The following is a 22,450-nucleotide window of genomic DNA, read 5'->3' on the forward strand; positions in this document are numbered from 1 at the left end:
GTTTTGGGTACAGGATTTGGAGTGATGAACAGAAACTCCTTTGAGATGGATACATTAATGGGTAGATAATTCAAGTACCAGATGATGTTTGACGTCTCAGCTGTTCTCATATTTCTTACCAAGCACAAGCAGTGCTAAAATGTAAAAGTATGTTATGTAAAAAAGCTGCAGTCATTTTCACACATTGTTGATTATTTGCTAAATTTCTCACTGCATTTAAGAAGAAATACTTTTATAATCCCTGTTGGCTCTGTTGTCATACACACACAGACCTGAAATACACACACACATGCACCGACAGGATGTATACATGCATTAAATGGAGAGATGTCAGAGCGAGTGGAGGCTGTCTTGGACAGGCACCCTGAGCAGTTAGGGGTCCAGTGCCTTGGTCAAGGTCACAGTCCACACTCCATACTTGGGCTGTACAGGGACTTGAACCTGCAACCCTTGGGTTAGTTCCTAATGACTGAACTACTGCCACTCCCAATAAAACTTTAAAGGTACACTATGCAGGATTTTTCTAAAAAGAAAAAACTACAAAAGTAACCAGTCATTTTCCACTCATGACCTACTATAATGTATTATGTACTCTGTATTTCCTTATTTTATGTGTTCGGGATGTTTATGGGCGTGTACCCTCACGCGCTTAGGTGAGGTCAAGACTTACTGCAAAAGGAAACAAGCAGCAGGCATCCAAGAGACACAGCACAGAGAAAAATGCAAATATAATGAGGAGAAAGATCAAACAATAGTGAATCTGGGGTCGGCTAACGTTCGCTGGCGAGTGTGTTAACAGTAACTGAAAATTGACCCTTCAATTTTCAGTTACTGACCCAGGGTACGTCGTCTATTAATGATACTCGTTACCTGGAGAGGTTGGAAAAAAGATACACGTTTCTTCCCTGTTCCAAAACCAAAATCAGACCCTGAAAAGTGTAGGGTTAGCCAAACACTGTTCATCTGCACACACTGTGATGCCACACAGCTGGTTCAATATCGGCAAAGTTTCCCTTTGTATTCATTGTCTTGTGTGGCGATCAGCAGTGATGTGGTGGTTCACTTTTACACTGTGATCTGTAGCCTATAGTTCGGCTTTAGCTTCTAACTATTTGTCTTTTTAACCTGTTGTTGCTGCTGAGTCAGTTTGACATCCTGGATATATCCTTCAAACACAGACTGTAGACTGTGGAATCACTGTTTCATTTTTCCAAAAATATGATATGTCTTCAGGGAGTGCAGTTAGTTACAGTGCGGGCTCAGCGCTTATTATGACAGTTTGTCGGACCATCACAAAGGGGGCGGGGCTTAGTGAAGGGTCAATTCTGCAGAGTAAACCTTTAAATATTTCTGAGAAGTAGGTAAAATCAAAGCCCGTGAGTGAGTGGCAGTAATACCAGTCTCAAAGCCTTTCAGTCACAACACATTGTATTTTGATTTCCCATTCTGCAAACTGATCCTTGTTATTGATGATACATTACTAAAATGGTTTAACCTACATGTTAATGTGTGCATTAATCATCTTTGAAGACAGAAAGCACATTGAAGCAAGCACTGAAGACAGAGGTATTAAAAAAAAGCTTTTAATGAACATACTTTTTTTTTTTTTTTTTTTTTTTACAGGTTTTCCAGTAGAAACGGGCAGCTGCATTATGAGACACAAAATACAGTGAGAAACCATCACTGCTTGCACGCCATGGAAGAAAAATCAGACTGGGTAGCTGTACACTGTATTTTTTTTTGGATCATAGTAAAAGACAGTTAATAAATTTTAAGGTTTTATATTTTTCAACATCTATATTTTACAAGAGTTTAATTACAAATGATTAATCAATCAATATTCCTGCTCTCAACAAAGCAGCTTCTCATGAATCTTTTTGACAATTTTTGTCAGGAGGTTCTTGCCTGGACTGAACGACGCCACGATGTCTTCAATCTGCTGGATCCTGCAAACACATGAAAATATCAAATATAACTGAGTCCAAGGAAACTGTGTAATGTAGCTTAGATATTCCGAGCCACAATATCAATGTGCTCCCTCGACACATTGTCGTTTAAGCGCTTAAGGTGTGTTACCCTCCTCCCAAAAGCCAAGAGAGCACTACCTGTCATATTTAAAAGTTGTCCTACGATCAGTGTCAAACTCACGTTGTGTTTCCGATCACGTTTTTGAAGCTCTGCACTTGAAGGACACAGAAGTGGTTGATCAAGGTGACAGAGAAGATCACCTCAAACTTGGAGAGTGCCTTGAGACTGCTGAAGACAATGTGCACCCTAAAAGGAGAAAAGGATATTATATGATGGAGATTACTTTGTGTTAACATGAACTTTTTCTCTGTTTTTGGAAATATGAAAAATATGTTAACCAATTAAAGAAAAATTTGATGGCTTACATAAATAAATCAATATTCAAAGTGTTTAATTAAAGGCCCATAAGTAACATTTCCTTAAGGCCAATTTACCCCATACCATCATATTATAGTAGAGTGTCTGTGGTTATCATTTTACAATACAATCTGATGCCACTTGGTCGGCTTTGTAACTTATTGGAACCATGTCCATTCATCTACCTTAAAAAATGATAAATAAATATTGCAACCTCCATCTTTCGTAGGTTTAAATGTGCTTGACGTCTTACTGAGTGTCCACACAGCTGATGTTGAGAATATCGAGCGGTAGACTCCCCCACATTTCCAGCCGACGCAGCTCCTCTCCCAGCAGACGACAGCGACCCACCACCAGGCCAACGTCATGCATCAGCTGCACACAACAAGAGACAAAATGCCTCAAATTAAAGTTTCAGAGTAACTGTGTTAGGATTTTAATTTCATTGTGGCAAGTACATGCATTTGACAGAATATTCAATATGAGCTCAGTATCAACTATTCGCATCCTCAGAGTAAAATAAATCATCGGAAAATGGGTCTACTGACATAAAGGGCAACTTTGGTATCTTTAAACGTGGCTCCTATTTTCTCATGTTTTGGTGTGTAAGTGTCTGACAACCTTATGAAAACAATTCCTACAGACAGAGATAACCTTTTAATTAAACAGTAAGATCCTTATCGTTTAATCAGAAACAGCCCTGAAATCACTATCACCAAACCCACCAGACTCCATTTGAATTAACAGTAATTTTAGTGTGTAAAGAGCCGGTATGTTTTCAGATTTAACAGGGTGAATTAAGGGTTAATTTGAACCAAACCAGAGTTGGTGATTGTTGAAACAGTGGAAAGACAAAACAAGACATTTTTTGCAAGTTTTACATTTTCTGTTGACTTTGAATCAAGTGTATTTTACTATGGTAAAATGACTATTTATTTAAATGGAGTCTGGTGGGTTTGGGGACAGTCATTTTGGGGCTGTTTCTGGTCAAACAAAATGGTCTCTCTCTGTAGGGATCTGTTCCATCATGTTGTCAGATACTTACACGTAATTTATAGTTCTGCGTTGAATCGACGCGTAGCTTCCGGCGTAGACTCCACGTCAATTTGGAGCCTACGCCGTAGCCTAACATGCACCTCCCCAGAATTGTAACTACGCGTCGCTGACACGATTTCCCTCAGGGGAAACGGAGCTTGTATTTACTTGTATTTCACAGATAAGACACAATAAATTGTGAAGACAGTAAAGCCTCCACTAAAATAGCATTTTAAGTCGTGTGTGTGATCTATCCCTCAGGGATTTATACTTTGGGATTTATCCCGGTTTCATATGAGAAGAGGGAAAGATCGCCGGCCGCTAGGCTAATCAATACAATGTAAAATGCCATAGGCTTGTGCTAATAACATTAGCATGTTGTATTTGTTTTAAAAAACGTGTTTAGCAGAGGACAGTTGTTTTGTCAGTGAACCTTGTGAGTTGTTATGGAGCCAAACTGTGTGCCGTTACCTTTGTTAAATGTTGCCGTTGTCCCTGGTTTTATTGGAGTAGAGGAAAAGGTCGCAAGTTGCTAGGCTAATTTATACAATGTAAAATGTCATAGACTTGTGCTAATAACGTTAGCATGTTGTACTTGCTTGGAAAACGTGTTTAGTATAATACAGTTGTTTTGTCAGTGAACCTTGTGAGTTGTAATGGAACCAAACTGTGTGCCGTTACCTTTGTTAAATGTTGCCGTTGTCAACTGTGTGCCGTTACCTTTGTTAAATGTTGCCGTTGTCCCTGGTTTTATATGAGAAGAGGAAAAGGTCGCTAGTTGCTAAGCTTATTTATCCAATGTAAAATGCCATAGGCTTGTGCTAATAATGCTAGCATGTTGAATTTGTGGGGGAAATGTGTCCAGATTAATACAAGTGCTTCTGTGTGTCTGTGAATGCGAGTTGTAGTGAAGCCAATTTGCGTACTTGTTTTTCAAATTGTCTCTATTTAGCCATGTTTAATGTGTGTTTTGAGTCAACTAAATTTAACAGCACTTCACAGAAACCTCTGCTGCCGACGAGTGTTTTGGAGGTGTAACTGAGTGATACAGACACACCACCGCAGAAGTAAAAATGCTCACAATAGCATAAGTGACGTGCGTAGGCTATGTGCATAGGGTCTGTGCACAACCATAAATCTCCTTTTAGTGGCAAAAACAAGCACTTTTAGTGGACCCACAATGACAGCATATGTCCAGAGTGGTTACATTGCAGTCTTTTTTGCAGCTGTCGGTTGCAGCGCTCTTGCTCAATACTGGACCAATTTAAAAAGTTGTTGTTCCCATTAGTTACTTGACATGAAAACATGGCAAAATAAGGTCCAGGTTGAAAAATAATGAAGTTACCCTTTAAAGACCTGCACTTGTATAGCGCCTTTCTAGTCTTCCTACCACTCAAAGCGCTTTTACACTACGAGTCACATTCACCCATTCATACACTGGTGCCACCTGCTACTCAGTAACCATTCCCACGCTCTCACTAACCAATGGAACAGCTAGCAGGAGCAATTTGGGGTTGAGGATCATGCCGAAGGATGCTTCAACGTGCGGACCCGCTCTACCTCCGAGCCACAGCCGCCCCCATAAATAAGACAAGTATGACATGCAGCTGCACATGTCCAGCTCTAAATCATAGGGAAAAAAATCCTCATTCACACCTACCTTTGGAACATGTCTACTCGTTGGATACTTCTCCACCCAGTCAGTTTCTCCCTCGATGTACTGAGTGAGCAGTTTGTGAACGAGGCAGGCGTGGCCCCACGACTTCTCATCTAGTTAGAAAACAAAGTTCAGTAGTTACTTATTTCCAGTTACAAGAATATGCCCAAGGTTCTGTATCCTCATTATAAAGACCTCACAGTCACTGAGAAACTACCAAAGATCTAAGAAATATTAATTTGACATCTACAATTTTCAGACAGGTGAGATGAAAGCAGACATGAATGGAGACCCATGTTAATCCAAACAAACAATATGCATGTCACAGGCTGACATTTTACAGCAAAGGACCACTCACTATGACATACTACTTATTGAATTGTTTGTTTTTTTTCCTCACCATCAAGTTGGCGTTTGAATCTGATGTCTGATATTTTTCTTTCAGATTGACCATCAGCATCGTTACCTTCAAAAACAATAAAGAAAATATTTTTCACTGGAAAAAATTGTCTAAAAACAACTTGAGCTTTGCTGTATTTTAACACTGCAAAAAAATCTTACCATTTGGTTTTTCATACACCAGCTGTAGATGCAAGGTCTCGTGGAGGAAGGTGTAGACAGCGCAATTGTCTGTCTTCTCTCCAAACTTCCATTCGTTCACCCTGAAGTAAGAAATGTGCAAAACGGCCTTTACTTTAATATCTCTGTGTACAAAACCAAATTTTATTTATGTATTTAAAAGCCAAGATATATGGCCTTATTCCCTGGCAGTTGAGGAGAGGAACAGATAAAATACACTTTTAAATAGTAAAATGAAAGTGGTTCAAGGTTCAGCGTGAGCAGCTCTTTGTAAATGGTGTCCTATGTGTTATGAAAGCAAAACTTAAGATCTGAAAAACCCATTAAAATTCAGAAAATCAGAAACTGACAAATTCAGCATGCTGATGTGGCTCTCAAGGCTCCTCGTCTCAGCTATCAGCCTGTTCAGTTTATTTGCGTTCTGCTTCTTCTGGATCTCCAGCTCAGATATTTGTCTGTGGCAGGAACAAAGAAAACAATAAGACAGAAAGAAGAAAACACTTTTATATTTACAATATTTAATCATGAAGAATCTGCTTATTACTACTCTCAACTCACCGGTCATTATCCGCCAAAGCTTCTGTGACTTTTTGCATTTCTGTTAAATATAAATAAATTAGTTAAAATATTTAAAAAATGATTTAATTCAAGCACATAAAAACAAATAAATAAAATAGTTAAGTGGTATTACAGGTTACCTTCCTGAAGTGATTTCAGACCAGGTGTGTCCTCAGAGCCTTTTTCTTCGACTGCAGCAAGCTCTAAAGGAAGGTAAAAAAACAGAGGTGTTACATCAGTTCCATCTTCTGCTCTGCCCGTCCCTTTATCATTCATACAGCAAAGGTGTCACTGTAAACTGAACAGTCATGAGACATTTTCCCACAGTAGCCATACCTGTTTCTACTTCACGAATACAGTCATCCAAGCTTTTTATCATTTCGTCTGCTTCCTCAATTGTTCCTCCCAGCCTCTGCTGCTCCTCCTGAAAAGATGAAACATGTCATTTACCTTCCATGTTCTTAAAAGATCCCTCGATGTTGTAATTCAGTGTTTCTGTATGAAGGCTCTCACCAGATTAGCCTGCACCAGATCTGCATACAGGACCTCCTTCATTTCATGTGACTGCACTTTGCTCATCTTCCTGAAGAGGTTATTTCTCTCTTTTAGTTTTGCGCCAAACGATTTAAGCTGTGAATTCATAGACACAGTGAGGGTTAGGAATAACACAATATGCCCTATTGATACTCCTCCTACTGCTACATCCACATGAATATTCTCTTAATACCTCCATCTCTGAAGAATTTCTCACTTCTTCCCACAAAGCTCTATTAACAATCTTCAGTGGTTTGTCAAGGTCCCTCATTCGCTCCTTCAACCTGTATAGGCAACAAAAAACAGGCTTGTGTTTGAGCTTCAGGTGTAACTTTAACACATATGAACATTTTTTAACAGTGTCTACCTAAACCACATCAAATTTTCATGTCTGGCACACCGCAAAATAAGACATACTGCTTTTAACAAGCTCCAAGATTTTAAGGGCACTCAAGTTTTAAGTGGTAAAAGCATTTCCAAGGTGTATTACTGTTGGTGATGCTGTTGCAAAGACAATAACATTGCTTTTCATTTTACTAAGAGCCTAGCAACCGGGCTCCTTTTCGTTTGCTGGGGAGAGTTTCCACAGATACTTTGGTTGTTCCACTGTCTGCCATTTACGCTGCTGGGGATAGTAACTAGGGATGCGCATGATTACACGTGGTTTTATTCATGTACAAGGTAGCTTAACTGTCATGCAGCCGCCCACCACTAGTGGGTGCTACAGAGCCGTCAGACAGAAGTCCCCCTCCCCGCGGTAATGCTCGAGCAGACTGGAGTTTTAAATCAGCATGGTGGGAAATAGGAGAGATGTCCTCTCACAGACGCATGTGCAATGTTTACATTCACACTGCAGGGCGCAAAATGCGTCCTTTCAGCTGAAATTTAATTATAATTTAGATGTTGTTTTATTAACTTTAAAGTGAAGTGCTCTCATTTCTGTGGGGTAATCTGCACGGTTCAATGTGCCCCACATTTCAGAGGCAATTTATCTATTTTAGATGTTAATTTAGTGGTTAACTTTTGACAGAGTTGCTGTCATGTTCACAGTCATACTGCACGGGACAAAGTGTCCGGCCCGGGCTCAGCCCCAAATCTCCTCAAATCCTGGAAATGCCCCTGCGTACACCCGGCCTGCGTGGGGTATCTGTGGCCCTTTTTAGATAGGAATTGTGCAAATTTGCAGGAAAGCCCAATCAGTCTTTTTTCAGCATTGGCAGTATAAATACAAAATCAGGGAGTGCAGCAAAATGCCGCCTACCTACTTTTGTTTATACAGAATGCGCCTTTTTTGGGGCAATGGGGGGCATGAGCAAGTAACAAAACGTGTAGCTCAGCGTGTGACGTAAACAGTGACCTAGGAGGGAAGCTGCGGCTGGTCAGTCCTTTGGCGATTCTCTCGTAAGTCGGCCCGTTCTTCACCGTCCCCGTCATCTGACGGTTAATGGCCTCTTCGTTTGCGAGGACAAGGAGGGCGCGCAATCCTTGTCTCCTCAGTTGCTCATCTTTAGTGTCTGTCAGGTTTGCGTTTCCCTCTTGCTACTAGCTGCTCGCTAATTCCTGCTATCAGCTGTTTCCTGTTAGTCCACCGCCAGTGGCTCGCACATGTGGCATCATCAACAGCTCCTCCCACAAGTCTTCAACAGCCCCTCCCGTTACGGAAGGCCGCCTCGGTCTGTTTAAACTAAAAGGGTTCCATCAATATGTCTACCCTACGAGGTGGAAAATTGGGCACCTTGGATCAACTCGCCAATCCAGCTCTGTTTGTCTAAAAGCTCGCAGCTTGCCGGCAAAACGGCCCAACATTCGTGGAAAATCTGGCAGTGTAAAAGGGGCTTTTGGCTGGGTTTGCCTTTTGGCAAAAATGAGTGAGGACAGCAAACATGGAGAGGCTGAAAACAGGCAATTCATCAATTATATACACTGATAAATAGTATTAAAGTTTGTTTATTAACTGGTCCCGGGCCTCGTGTCATTTTGCAAAAGTGGCCTCTGGGCAAAGCAAGTTGAGTTCCTTGTTCTATAGTCTTTACACTGTGCAATAAACATTAACTTCAACATGAGGAGCAAACACTTGTCTATCTCACTTTAAAGGGGTCATACCAGCTGAACATAAGACATGAACACCTCTCATGGAAGAAAGAACACAAATTTATACAGCTGAGACAAACTACTAAAACAGAATAGAATAGACTATATCTCTTTTGTCCACCAGGGTGGAAATTAGTCTTTGTCTATATGTACACTTTTAATCTAAGTCGTGAATGTATAATGCAATCATAAGCGTACATACCCCTCCACCTTCTCTGTGAGGCTCAGGACGTTCTTCTCATACACCATCTGTTTAGGCCAGCTGATGTGCCTGTCCTTCAACAAATCCATTGGTGTGCGATCTGTGTCTGACAAGAGCTGCAAAAACAGAAGAAGTATAAAAAGTTACAACACTACATTTGAATATAAATATTCTTATATAGAAAATTAACCTACTCTGCCAGGAAGAACACTTTGCCGTGGATTGTGGATGACAAAGTCTATGTTGAAGAGTTTGAAGAACTCCAACACTGTAATGGTGCCATCATCAAGTTTCTGTGATAAAACATTGAATGCAATAAATAAGTGGCATGAAAAAAATGAATATTTCAAAGATTTATTTATAAAATATGTGAACAATGTACCCTGTATACATCATTGGTGTAGTCCTCAAGCTGGGACTCAAACAGGCTTTGCTTGAAAGCTGAAAATAAAAATAGGAGTGAATTGAGAATCTAGGGAGTCACAATTATGTCAGGAAAACATCATCAAATAAGGATCTTAATGATACTTTTGTGAATCCATAACTAACTTGATTCAAATGTGGCTTCACATCTGATGCTGGCAGTGTGACTGTTGTTGGAGTATTCTGTGGTCTGTGTCGTCATGCTTGGAGCTGTAGTGATGTTCCCGTCACACTCCACATCATCAGACGGTAATCCCTGGAAACAAACAAAATAAAGGAGGGAAATAGAAAACAAATGAAGAATCTCCATATCAAGAAACTGTAATATAAAACATGGTAAATTCTCATATTAAAGTCAGTATTCAAGTGAAGAGAGACGAATCACCATTATATAAGAACAACAGTCAAGTCATACTCAATCTGCTGTGCTCAGTTTTACTATTAAATAAGAATCCTGTAGGGTTGCAAAGGGTTGGTAAAATTCTGGTAAATCTTTTGGAAATTGGAATAGTTATATACATATAAATCATACCTTTAAATGAACTTACAGTGAACTTATTTGGTAGGGGAAAATACATGTAAAGACAGGGATAAAAAGGTGTGGAGGCCTGAGAGGAAAACTATTTTTAGAGGGGGATGATACGGAATGTTTTTTTGTTGTTGAGAATTTTGTGTCCATCTGCATATTACATGTAAACACAGCCTGAACAAATAACCCCTATATTTCCCTTGTATTCTTCTTATTTCCCCTTAATTCTCATTATTTCCTGTTAATTCCCTTGGAAACAATTTTGCAACCCTCATAGAGAAGGGACGTCCCTCTCCTTCCGTTGGACCACCATGGGACTTTATTTAGAAAACAAATAGAGTAATTAATAGAGAGAGACAATTGTTTATCCTGTTTGTATTGTGCCATAAATTACATATAGGCTTGTCAATTTAAAAGATAATTATGCAAGTCAACAAAGTCGCAGTTTAATGTTAAATTTTTAAGTATAAGACTGTGAAAATCCACAATTAAAAAGACTACAGTAGTTGCATAAGTAACGTCACAGCTTTTTCTTGCACTGAAGTTTTATATCGGTATGTAATCACAAGAGCAATGGGGTATTTCGCTTCCCAGCTGATAAAGAGAATAGGAGTCACTGGATAAAACACATCAGGTATGATACCTTTACATTTGTGTGTGGAACGTAGCTTGGCGACATATATTTTGCAAGCCGAGAGATTTAGTTCATCAAGTGGTTTTACTCTCAACCGACAACAGACAACAGATAAACTGCTGCTTTCTTGACATGCAAAAGTATATTTTAAAATTGACAACAGGGCTTGACGCTAACTTTTTTCCCAAGGAGCTCCTAAGTTGAAAAAGTAAGGAGCGCACAAAGAACTTTAGGGGCACAATGTAAATTGATCAAATAATGTGTTTTCCGTAATAAACGTGATGCAAATAGACATTTACAAGCAAAATTATTTAATGAATTTGTATACAAAATGTACAGAAAGGTAAAATCATCAAGTTTTGAAAAAGTATTGCAATTTAATTTTGTCTTTAATGTTATTATCTTATATATATATATATATGTTATCTTTGCAATATGATTATCTTATATAATGTTATTAGTATCCTAAAACATTCTCCAGGTCCTCTGAAACTCTGCAGGACTTATTTCCACCCTGCCCAGCAGCAGTACCGTGGTGAACGGTCCCTAACTGTGGGGAGAACGGAACAGGCTTCCCCGGAGGTCCGCCGCTTTTCCCGGTCCCTCGTCTCCTCCACACTTTGACTTATTTCCACGCTGCCGACAGTGGGACTTATATTCATTGTGCTGACAGTGGCTTGGAAAACCGCCCATAACCGTGTCACACGGGGAAGAGGGAAGAGGGAAGAGGGAAGGCGGCTGGAGTTCCTCCAACATTTGCGGTTAGATTATCAGATTTTTTTACTGACAAAAATATAGGCTGCTTCGGCTGTTTTTTTTATGCGCACATGTGCCCCTAAATATTTTTTACAGTTCACACACGCCTATTTTTAGTCGCAAATGCGAGTGAAACGCTCGCACTGTCGAGCCCTGGACAAACTTATGTAATTCACATAATTCCAACAGTCAAAAAATTATCAGCCTCTCTCCATTGATGAGGATAACTGCAGCAGACTGGTGAACATGACACTGCTATATACTGATGAAATCAGTGCTGTGGAAATGTACATCAGTCCAAAATTATCATGGTAACAGCTAAACATGGAGGAGTTTTGAGTTTGTGACAGGAAATGAAATCTAGAGCATGTCAGGAAACAAGGAGGTTTCTTACTAAAATATGATGAATATAGTAAAATAAGGAAGATAAGATCAGGCATCTCAAAGCAAGTAAGGTAAAGAAAGACCCAATCCATTATCTAAGAATTCAAAGTACTCAAATTTGACTTACCGTTTCACTGTCAGCGACCATGTCAGTGGATTTTTTCATCCTCTTCTCATCCTCTGTGGCGTTTTCAACCTCTGGCAAAGGTCTCTTTTTTCCATTAACGGCACTATTAAAGCCCTGCTCAAATACATTGTCTTCTAAAAGCTCCTCCTTGTTGAACTCCTTTGAAGCACTCACTTCTTCAGTGGCTTTCTGAGGACTCATTATGTCCAGCGTTTCTGACATATCTTCATAGCTACCAAGCTCTTCATCGTAAATATCGCTGACATCGTGGTCAAAGTTGCTTAGGTGATTGGTAACATTGACAGTTACTGTTCTTGTATGTTCCCCCACAGAATTCACCTTCTTTGAATCATCTGACCTGCTTCTTCGGGGGAGTTTTGCCTTAAAGCCTCCCACTGAGAGTCTTGACATAAGTTTTTTAGTCTTTAACTTGAAAGGAGATGCAGCAGAAGAGGGTTGTTCTTCTTGCATAAGACCCTGAGCTTGTGTATTTTCTTGAGTGTTAACCAAACCCACTTCGGGTTCAGGCTCTCTTACAGGTAGGGATTTGGTTTTGTCGTTTGAGGTCTTGTCCATGTCGTGCTCCAGCTGAGGCAAAGATGCTGTGCAGCTGTCCACAGGAACAGCATCGGGAGCTGTATTAATCATGTGGCTCAAACGCCTTAGTTTTGACTGAAGATCAGCTAAACTCACTCGTCGAGACTTCCGCGAAGGCGCTGCATCAACATCATCAACAGCACTGGGTGGACTTTCCATCTTCTGTGATAAAGTTTGATTTCTTGGTTCAGGGTCCCTGGTGTCAGTTTCATCTGAGTCAAGAGAATCTGGAAGGTTTGTGATTTCCACACCGTCAGAGCTGGATGATCCCAGTGCTTCATTTCTCTGTTGTGAATTCGCTCCCGTTTTTGTCAAATGGTCAGAATTAGTGTGCAAGTCCTGTGTGGAAGAAAAGCCCTGAAGAGGCCCATCTGTATATGTTTCTTCCAAAATACGGCCTGTTTGAGCTTCAGTCATATCCATGCTTACATCTTCCTCTGGACCGTCTGTCATCGTTTTATTTACTGGCTTCTCCAGGACAGCTGAAACTAAACCTGGAGCTTCCTTCTCAGTACCCACACCAGGCCTCTGGATTGTAAGTTGGTCCAGGAAGCCATTTGTGTGTAGTGTTTCTTGAGGGGACGGTGCGGCAGGAGCCACTGCTGCGATCACAGGATTAGCCAAGGGGCCACTTGTCCTAGACTGGGAGTTTTTAAATCCTAGTTCCAAAGCGTTTGCTGATGAAGACCGGGTTCTACGCGGACGATGTGTTCTCTTCGGAGATAAAGGAACATCCATATTTTCATGCGTGGATGAAATGTGAGAATCTCGATGTGGAAGAGGTGAATCTGATACAGAATCAGTGGCAATGTTTACAGTGAGGCATTGGGTCACATCCATGGCGGCATCAGTTGCGGTGAACCTCACTGTTTTCTCCCCACTAGCAGGTAGATAGCCCACATTTTGATGTGACTGTGGATCGAAACCAGTGGCAATGATTGCAGTGTGACTTCGTGTCACATCCATAGCTGCATCAGTTGCAGTAAACCTCACTGTCTTCTCTCCACTAGCAGGTATAGAGTCAACAGTTTGGTGTGACGGCAGTTGTAAATCAGTGGCAATAATTGCAGTGTGACTTCTTGTCACATCCATGGCTGCATCATTTGCTGTGAACCTCACTGTCTTCTCTCCAAAAGCAGGTAAAAAGTCCACATTTTGGTGCGACTTTGGATCAAAATCGGTAGAAATGATTGCAGTGTGACTTCTTGTCACATCCATGGCTGCATCACTTGCAGAGAACCTGACTGTTTTCTCTCCACAAGCAGGTAAAAAGTCCACATGTGGTTGTGACTGTAGCTGCAAGTCAGTGGCAATAATTGCAGTGTGACTTCTTGTCACATCCATGGCTGCATCATTTGCAGAGAACCTCACTGTCCTCTCTCCAAAAGCAGGTAAAAAGTCCACATTCGGTTGTGACTGTAATTGTAAATCAGTGGCGATGATTGCAGTGTGACTTCTTGTCACATCCATAGCTGCATCATTTGCAGTGAACCTCACTGTCTTCTCTCCAAAAGCAGGTAAAAAGTCCACATTTTGGTGTGACTGCAGGTGTAAATCAGTGGCAATGTTGACAGTGTGACTTCGTGTCACATCCATGGCGGCATCGTCAGCAGTAAACCTCACAGTTTTCTCTCTGTAGTCATCCTCAATGTCACACTTGACCTGAGTGAGATAAAAAAAAATATGTCAACCTTTATTGGTCAGCAGTCTGCTTCCCCTTTCTAAAGCAAAGAAACTAGTACGTCCAGAAAGTGTCCAGAATGAAGAGAGCTTGAGAGAGAAATTCACCATGGTTTCTTTCTTACAAAGACACAGATGACCAATAACTGCATGAAGTGGGCGTGGCTGTTGGTTTCAGAAAGTTACAGAAATGTTTGGACTATACAGCATTTAAAACTGAATTTATTGTTTTTATTAATGACCGCTGGGTCAGTGGGTCAAGACAAAAACATCAATATATCAATTTATTAAGTTGCTATGGCAGACAATTCCCTATTTACACATCCAGCACATATAGAACACTAATTTATTTCTATGACCCACCTGTCACACTACACATTTGATCAGTTATTAATACAAAACATATCACAGCTTCAATGTTGGTTTAAAGATGCAGTATTCAAGCAGGATGTGTAGTGATGCATTAAGAAAACGAATGTGTACAGTAAAAGATCAAATTAAGCAAAGGTTTAAGCTCACCTGTCTTTGCAGCCTCGTCTTTAAGGAGGTGGTCAATGTGGTTCCCATACCTAAATGTGGAGATGGGAAATAAGAAGCAATTCCAACATAAAGACAAACAGCCATTAGACCCCAATTACAATATTTAAAGATTATTAAACTGAATAACATTACAATCTCTTTTGTTTGTTGCCTTGTTGTTCGAGGTCTCACTCATGATTTTTTGGTCTACAGTTCAGTCAAAAAACACTTGGACAGTTTGGCGTTCCCATACCTTTTCGGTTAGATGATCCCAGTGCTTCATTGTGCTGCTGTTGTGAAGTCATCTCTTCTTTCTTCAAACTACTACTCTGGGGGTACATGTCTTTTGTGGGGAAAAGACACTGAAGAGGATCATCTGCACCTGTGATTGCTAGAATGCGGCCTGTTTGAGCTTCAGTCATTTCCATGGTTACATCCTCTTCTGGACAGACTGTACCTCCATTCAGTGAGTCCCTAATGTTAAAGGACTGCACAGCTGTAGGCTTGACTCCTGCGATCACAGGATTAAGACCGGGGCCACTTGGTTTTGAGAGGCTCGTATTAAATCGTGGATCCAAACTGTGTGCTGATGACGGTCTGTTCCTGGGCTGACCAGATGTCTCGACTTCTTGTTTCTTCACAGGACGAACTGAATCGGATACTAAACTATTGGCGATATTTACAGTGAGGCACTGGGTCATATCCATTGCTGCGTCGTTTGCAGTAAACCTCACTGTTTTCTCTCCGCATGTGGGTAAAAGATCAGAATTTTGTTGCGATTGCAGTTTTAGATGAGTGGCAATGTTTACAGTGTGACTGTGTGTCACATCCATACAGGCATCATCTGCAGTAAACCTCACAGTTTTGTCTCTGCAGTCATCCTCAGCATCAAACTTGGCCTGAGGGACACAACAAACAACAAAAAAGAAAGTATGCCACAGTTTTCTAAACAGAAAGATGTAAATTCAATGACTAATAATTTGACAAATTCAGTTATTTCAGATGAATCAATGTATAATACCACAATAAAGACCAAAAGCAGCTCAAGAAATTTAACATTTTAAACATGCAGCTGCTGTCAAATAATTCATTCTGCAAAACATACATGCATAAAAATGTTAATGTAAATGTATCTGTATGCTCACCTGATTTCTTTGCATGTTTGTCTTCAAGAGTGGCTTTGATGAGGTTTCCAGGCCTTTTATAGGGAGACAGAAAATTGAATAAAAAGCAAATTAGGAAAAGCAATCACACCCAAATACCCCCAATTGAATTCATTTTTTATTAATTAATTCATTCGTTATCCATAACCTCTTCGTCCTGGAGCCTATCATGTAAGAAATCATGTAAGGCACAGTTCCAGTGAATAAGGCACTTCTCTAGTTGCTCTTATTCCTAAATATGCTTAAAATATGGGTATTTAAATCATCATCATTCACATTACTGAAAAATAAAAAATGTTTTTTCAGTTGTTACAGTTTTAGTTCACACTCTCATTTTCATCATCTCAGTGTCTCATTTTGGTTTCTCTCTTGCTTGATTATTTGGTCTGCGTTTGAGTCAAAATAAATAAGTAAAAAATTGTGGAATTCTGTGGTTTCTATACCTGTGCAGTTCTTCTGTCCTGAAGTCTTCTCTTGCTTCCTCTGGCTGTCACCCTGGGAGTACATGTCTTGTGTGGGAAAAAGAAACTGGAAAGGATCATCTGAGCCAGCGAGTGCTGTAATGCGGCCTGTCCGAGCTTCGGTCATATCCATGCTCACGTCATTTTCAGGACAGATTATCCCTCCATTTAATGATCCTCCAAAGCTCCTCGATTTATTTTGGGCACGCTTTTCTTCACCATCACTGTTAACCTGGGACAGGGAGCTGTTTGTGTTGACAGCTAAGCTTAAGACAGCTCCCTGAGAGGACGATGCAGGAAGAGGAGGAGGATTACCACTGGAGGCACTTGGCTTAAAGAGAGTTGAAAGGAAGTTTTGAAATTCCGGATCCAAATTATGAGCTGACGAGCCAGGGGTACCACAAGTCTCACGTTTTCTTTCCTGAAGCATTGTTGCAGATGAAGCTTTGTCCGTTTTTTCACGGGTGGGAAAAATGTCCACATTTTGGTTTGGAGGAGCTACTGAACCACTGGAAATGTTCACTGTGTGACACTGAGTCATATCCATAAACTCGTCACCTGCTGTGAACATTATGGTTTTCTCTCTGCATTCGTCTTTTGCATCAAAGTTGACCTGAAGAAGAAAAAAAGACATTTAAAAAAAAAAAAAAAATCTCTAATCTACTTAAACTGAGTTTTTCCAAAATCCAGTGGTGGAAGAAGGACTCAGAATTTTAGCTTTAGTAAAAAACAGCAGAACAGTACAAGTTCAGAATAACATGTTACATATTACTAGATGATAATCTATGATTCATTAATGTGTATATTAATGTTGTAGCTGGTAAAAGTGGAGCCATCTTAATTACTTAATATACTGCTGGATATCTTAATCTATAATGATACATCATAATTTATCAGTTGATTTATACTTTGTAATAATAATAATAATAATAATAATAATAGGAATCTGAAACTAGTCACAGTTGTGGAGAAATAAGCTTTGAAATGTGTTGGAGTAGAAGTATAAAGCAACATAAAATGGAATCAGTCAAGTACCTCAAAATTGTTCCTTCAGAACAGTACTTGAGTACTTACCTTCCACCGCTGCCCAAAACCCAGCTAATTATTTTACATACATGCTGTACTTTCAACATCAACACTATGAAGAATCATTCTCACAAAACTCACCTTGTGTTTTTGAAGAGAGGCATGTAGAGGAGGATTCTTCAATGATGTCATATCTAAATTTGGAAATACAGTAGTTATGAAGTTGTGAAATAATACCAAGTTCCCCAAATCACACAAAATGCCATGTAATAAAGCAGTGGTTCCCAACTGGTCAGACCACAGGGTCCACAATTCTCCTTTGTCATTAATTCAAGATCCACAGAGTTTGATATATTCACGGCCACATAATCCAGCTAGTTTGCCATCTCTGTAAAATAGCTATCTGTTATTCACTCACTCTACAGCAAGAAACAGCACTTCAAAATAGAAACTGTGGCAGAAATTCCCTGTTCTTCAAAATAAAGTGTTGGTTTTTTTTACACTTTTGCGAGTCACTTGCGGCCCATTCAGAATGGACTTGAAGTGGGGTTATATAAGGTACTTTTCCATAGTCAGTGTATTACCACAGCAGAAGGCGGGCACCACGCCTCAAGTTTGGAGAAAAAGAGGAGTACTGCCACGGAAGCTTATTAGTGATGTACTGCTGTGGATGGGAGCAGCAGCAAAATGTATGTTAACCATCAACAAAAACAAGATCAGTTTAAAAATCCAGTGTGTAGGATTTAGGGGGATATATTGGCAGAAAGTGTTAGTTATGTTTTATTTCGTGTTTCATCACCTGAAAACAAGAATTGTTGTGTTTTCATTACCTTGGAATGAGCTGTTTATATCTACATAAGCAGCAGGTCCTCGCCCACAGAGTCCACCATGTTGTTTCTACAATAGCCCAGAATGGACAAACCAAATACTCTAGGCCTTCTAGACAGAGTCATTTGTGTTGTCGCGTCAGCCACCGTAGTTCTCCTACACCCTTGGCACTCAGGAGAAGCTTCGTTTGGTTGCAATGTGGACCCTCATCACTAGATGCCACTAAATCCTACACACTAGACCTTGCCACAAAACTCCTTTGACAAAAACAGTAATTTTACCTCACAGAACACAGGAACAGCTGGTCTACTGTTGCTTCGAATGGTTAGTTTGTTTGTTTTATTGCGTGACTTCTGTGTTTTAAAGAGTTACTTTGGATTTTCGTTACAAAATAACACAATCAACTGCCATCTATTGTAGGTATAAGGTAACACACTGACTATGGATAAGGACCTCTTACAACCCCACATCAAAAAATATGAACCATTCCTTCAACTCAAAGCAAAAAGTACATTAGCATTGAAACATTTAATCCATTAATCAATTAGAAAGTCGATAGAACATTTAATACCTTTAGGGTTGAATGATGCCGGTGTTTTACCACTCTGCTGTTGTTTGGTCTTCTCTGCTGTCTGTGGCACTCTGTTGTCAAGGTGGGAGCGCATTTTTTGTGTGGGAATGAGACACTGAAAGACGTCATCGTCATCATCATCATCATCATCAGTCAACCTCAGGATGCGTCCTGTATGAGCTTCAGTCATATCCATGCTTACGTCGTCTTTTGGACAGAGTGCACTTCCATAAGATAATTCACCACTCTTCCTGGATGTATTTAGTGACTTCTCCATCACAGCTGAAACAGAAGTTGGAGCCTGATTTTCTTTATCCACGACAGCCCTCTGTGTTTTAATCTGGGCCAGGGAGCAGCTTGTTTCTTCAGAGGACACCCCAGCAGGAGGCGTCATCCTGGTGATCACAGGGTTAACACTGGGGCCACTTGGTTTAGAGAGACTTGCGAGGAAGTTTTCAAACCCAGGATCGAAAGAAGGCACGGATGAGGAAATGTTTATTTTCTCTACGCTTAAATCCATGTTTCTGCTGGTGGGTAGTGATACTGACCCACCATTTGGAATCTTATCAATGCAGCCATCATTCGCAGTGAACATCACTGTCTTCTCTCCTCTAGTGGGTAAAGCATCATAGTTACGGAGGGAAATATCTGCAAGTAATTCTGCATCATTGGCAATGTTTATAGTGTGGCTGTGGGTCATGTCCATGAATGCATCATCTGTGGAAAACATCACTGTTCTCTCTCCAAAGTCAGCCCCAGTATCAAAGGTGACCTGATGAAGATAAGTAGCTTCATGTCAATGAACAGTCACTTGTTATCAAGTTTTACATGAAAATCTCTGATGGCCATTATTATAAAGCATTATAATAATACAAAAAAAATAAATAAATAAGCACAGCAATTCAACCATTTTGTGACTGTGACAGTGGTAAGAAACACAACAGCACTTGAAGCTCACCTTATCCCTTTGTTGAGAAGCATGTAGAGGAGCATTCAACAGGGTTTCCATTCCTAAATTTGAAGAATTTAATTTAGATAGAGTCATCTTAAAACTCTAACAGTAATAAGAGCATGTTTAAATAGTTGTTTTATGTTAAAAAATAGAATATCTTTACCAGTAATTTGTTGTATCCCATCAGTGACCGCCACCTGGACCCTTTTAAACATTCAATAGGTATGTTAATAAAGAAAATTTCGACTGGTTTGGTGAGACTGTAAATCAAATATTAGCATCTAAAATCAACAGTTTTGTCCTTACTAGCAAGGTTAACAGCTGAAATTGTAGATCAAGTCACCTTACCTATTTTGTGTGGCTGCTGCTGCTGTGAAATCACAAAGGAGAAATATTACAAGGCTGCTCAAAGTAATAAAAATGAAAGTAAAATTCCCATACATACATTACATACTTACTTGTTGTCATTAAGTCTTGTAAAGGACTTCGGGCATTTTTTACATCCCTGTAAAGATAAAATACAAATTAGTGTTGAAACGCTGTGTCCTTGTGGGAAATTAAGCCTGACTCTTTTTTAAAGCAGTGTCTCACTTTGTAAACACGAGAACATCGTCGGCAGGGGCGAAACTGACTCTTCTTGAAATCCTCTTTTCCACTGGTTTGACACACTCCACCTTAGAGAAAATAAAAGTAAAATATACAACCATAAACAAAGTTATTACCACTCCATTTTATCCTTGTTGGGGTGAGAATTTATACTTATAAATATCATTTACAGTTGGAGCGTTTTCCTGTTGCTCGGGGTCAGGGAATCTGATTGATTTCCGAGGTGCCTTTAAAATCTTAAAAAAGAGAAATGGCAGACGTTATGGTTGAGGTGAATGATTTGTTCACAAAACACTAAAAGTATAAATACTTTGTCCATAAAATGAATTGTAGCACTGACTGAAGAAATGCGGCGCTTGGAGAATCCACTGCCTTCACTGCAACACAGAACATTAAACAGTATTCAGATCTGGTGTATGTGAATGTAGGGTGTTCATTAATGTGAATACTGTCATATGACAAATAAATGATAATGCCAGGTCTAAAGAAGGCCTTTAGGTAATGTGTAGTCTGTTCTCTGAGGTTCAGGCACAAAGCACACATGCATGTTTTCTCACAGTAACATAATTTTCACTCACTCATTCCTGGCAGGATCCAGAGGCTCCATTTTCAGCTGTGAACAAATGAATACAGTGCAGTATATTATTAAAGCTAAGTTGCTAAGACATGGTATTTTCAGTTACATATATGCAACATTTGCCTGACTTATCTTTATCTCTAACTAAAGCATTAGCATATAGTTTTGGTGGATTAGCAGGTGGGGCTGCAACGATTAGTCGACTAATCGATGACTAATCAACTATTACAACTACTACTACTACTACTATTTTAGTAGTCAACTTATCGGTTTGAGTCATAGAAAAGTACTACAAAAGTACCCAAAATACTCTTATTGCAGCTTCTTACGTTCAAATATTGGCAGCTTTACACACTCTCCCATGACGGTGAACTAAAACCCTTTGGCTTGAGTATGAAACAAGACAACAGATGACATATGTTTGGGTTTGGGAGAGACAGACCGATATTTTTTAACATTTTAACACATTTTTCAATAAAATGATTAGTCGACTAATCGAAGAAATAATCGACAGATTAGTCGACAATGAAAATAATCGTTAGTTGCAGCCCTGTTAGCAGGCAGATTAGGTGCAGTGTGTCAATTTGACAAAGACTGTTCTTCAGCAGCCATGATAAGCCTACTAAGTGATAACTGTGCAAAATGAAATGACATTTATGGCATGCAAATAGCCACTGAACACAAACTACATGCATTTCTGCAAGACGATTTAGGGTTTTAACTTCATCATAATAACGTTACACCATTCACTGCGGGGTAATCTAGTTTGGAAAATAATTGATGCAATTGACACAGGGCTGAAATTATCAGCTAAACAGTGCGAAGTTAGTTGGATATTGATATTCCCTTTAAAGTCTAACTAGACGTTTGATGTGTTAACGAGGTTTTTTGAAATCCTGCACCGACATTTTGATAGAGGAGGGGTCTCAAACTGATCCATAACAGGGCCCGGTGCGTCAAAATCCGTCAATATTTATGTTCTGCATTATATCAAATATGTCACGTTAGCTGGACATGATCAACAAAACACCCTTTCCCCCAAATCCTTAATGGGTTCGCATTTCTCTTCATTTATTACAGAGAACAAACGGATGATTACCGACCTCGCTAGCAAACACTATAAAGTATACATTGTAACGTTAGTGCACTCTAAAAGCTAACGTTCGTAACGTTACTCGCTGGCCATTCAAAATGTTAGCAAAAACAATTGTACACTAAAGATACATTACAGCGCATACCTTGTAGTTGTTGGGAGCCAATTCCTCGTGTTTTAAAGCAGTTTCGTTTTTCTTATAGCTTTTTAACTCACTTTAAATTGTTTTCATGTCGCCTATTTTTAGCTGCAGCTTACTTCAACGAGCCTCGCTCATGCTAACGTCTTCAGTTTTGAATTTAGCCGCCTTCGCGCATGTGCAGTGCACGTTTAATATGGGTTCGTCAGCTTTCTCGATTTCGACGCTTTGGTTTTAGCTGTAAAGTTAAATAAACAAATATATTAGAAAACACACGACGTCTGGTCCGAAATAACTAAGAAATACAAACTAGCTGAAGACCAGAAATAGCGAAAAGTAGTTTT

The 22,450-nt window shown here is 39.8% G+C and overlaps 1 protein-coding gene across 1 annotated transcript; it reads right to left on the minus strand.

Annotated features, from left to right (window-relative positions):
• Positions 1 to 1,635: 1,635 nt before the first annotated feature.
• Positions 1,636 to 22,371, minus strand: knl1 (kinetochore scaffold 1). The gene is made up of 32 exons (XM_050058414.1): positions 22,113 to 22,371; positions 20,876 to 20,910; positions 20,638 to 20,674; positions 20,468 to 20,533; positions 20,283 to 20,365; positions 20,150 to 20,196; positions 20,040 to 20,061; positions 19,855 to 19,895; positions 19,698 to 19,750; positions 18,740 to 19,511; positions 17,482 to 17,534; positions 16,297 to 16,927; positions 15,836 to 15,888; positions 14,944 to 15,589; positions 14,691 to 14,740; positions 11,895 to 14,153; positions 9,591 to 9,720; positions 9,424 to 9,482; positions 9,236 to 9,334; positions 9,042 to 9,157; positions 6,942 to 7,032; positions 6,728 to 6,844; positions 6,551 to 6,638; positions 6,355 to 6,417; positions 6,215 to 6,254; positions 6,007 to 6,111; positions 5,639 to 5,739; positions 5,478 to 5,543; positions 5,081 to 5,190; positions 2,639 to 2,760; positions 2,149 to 2,274; positions 1,636 to 1,946 (listed from the first exon to the last, which is right to left on the minus strand). The coding sequence occupies exons 2-32, from the start codon at positions 20,902 to 20,904 to the stop codon at positions 1,850 to 1,852; spliced, it is 6,372 nt and encodes a 2,123-aa protein (XP_049914371.1). The 5' UTR covers positions 20,905 to 20,910; positions 22,113 to 22,371; the 3' UTR covers positions 1,636 to 1,849.
• Between the last annotated feature and the right edge of the window lie 79 nt (positions 22,372 to 22,450).

This window comes from Epinephelus moara, chromosome 12, assembly GCF_006386435.1.
Source record: "Epinephelus moara isolate mb chromosome 12, YSFRI_EMoa_1.0, whole genome shotgun sequence".
Classification (NCBI taxonomy): domain Eukaryota; kingdom Metazoa; phylum Chordata; class Actinopteri; order Perciformes; family Serranidae; genus Epinephelus; species Epinephelus moara.

Bases quoted from the DNA above. Each gene is read 5' to 3' on its own strand.
- knl1 (XM_050058414.1), bottom strand. From the start codon at position 20,904: ATGGAGCCTCTGGATCCTGCCAGGAATGA. The intron at 15,590-15,835 runs GTGAGCATACAG...TGTGTCCCTCAG, and splicing joins CAAACATGCAAAGAAATCAG to GCCAAGTTTGATGCTGAGGA. The intron at 14,154-14,690 runs GTGAGCTTAAAC...TATCTCACTCAG, and splicing joins AGACGAGGCTGCAAAGACAG to GTCAAGTGTGACATTGAGGA.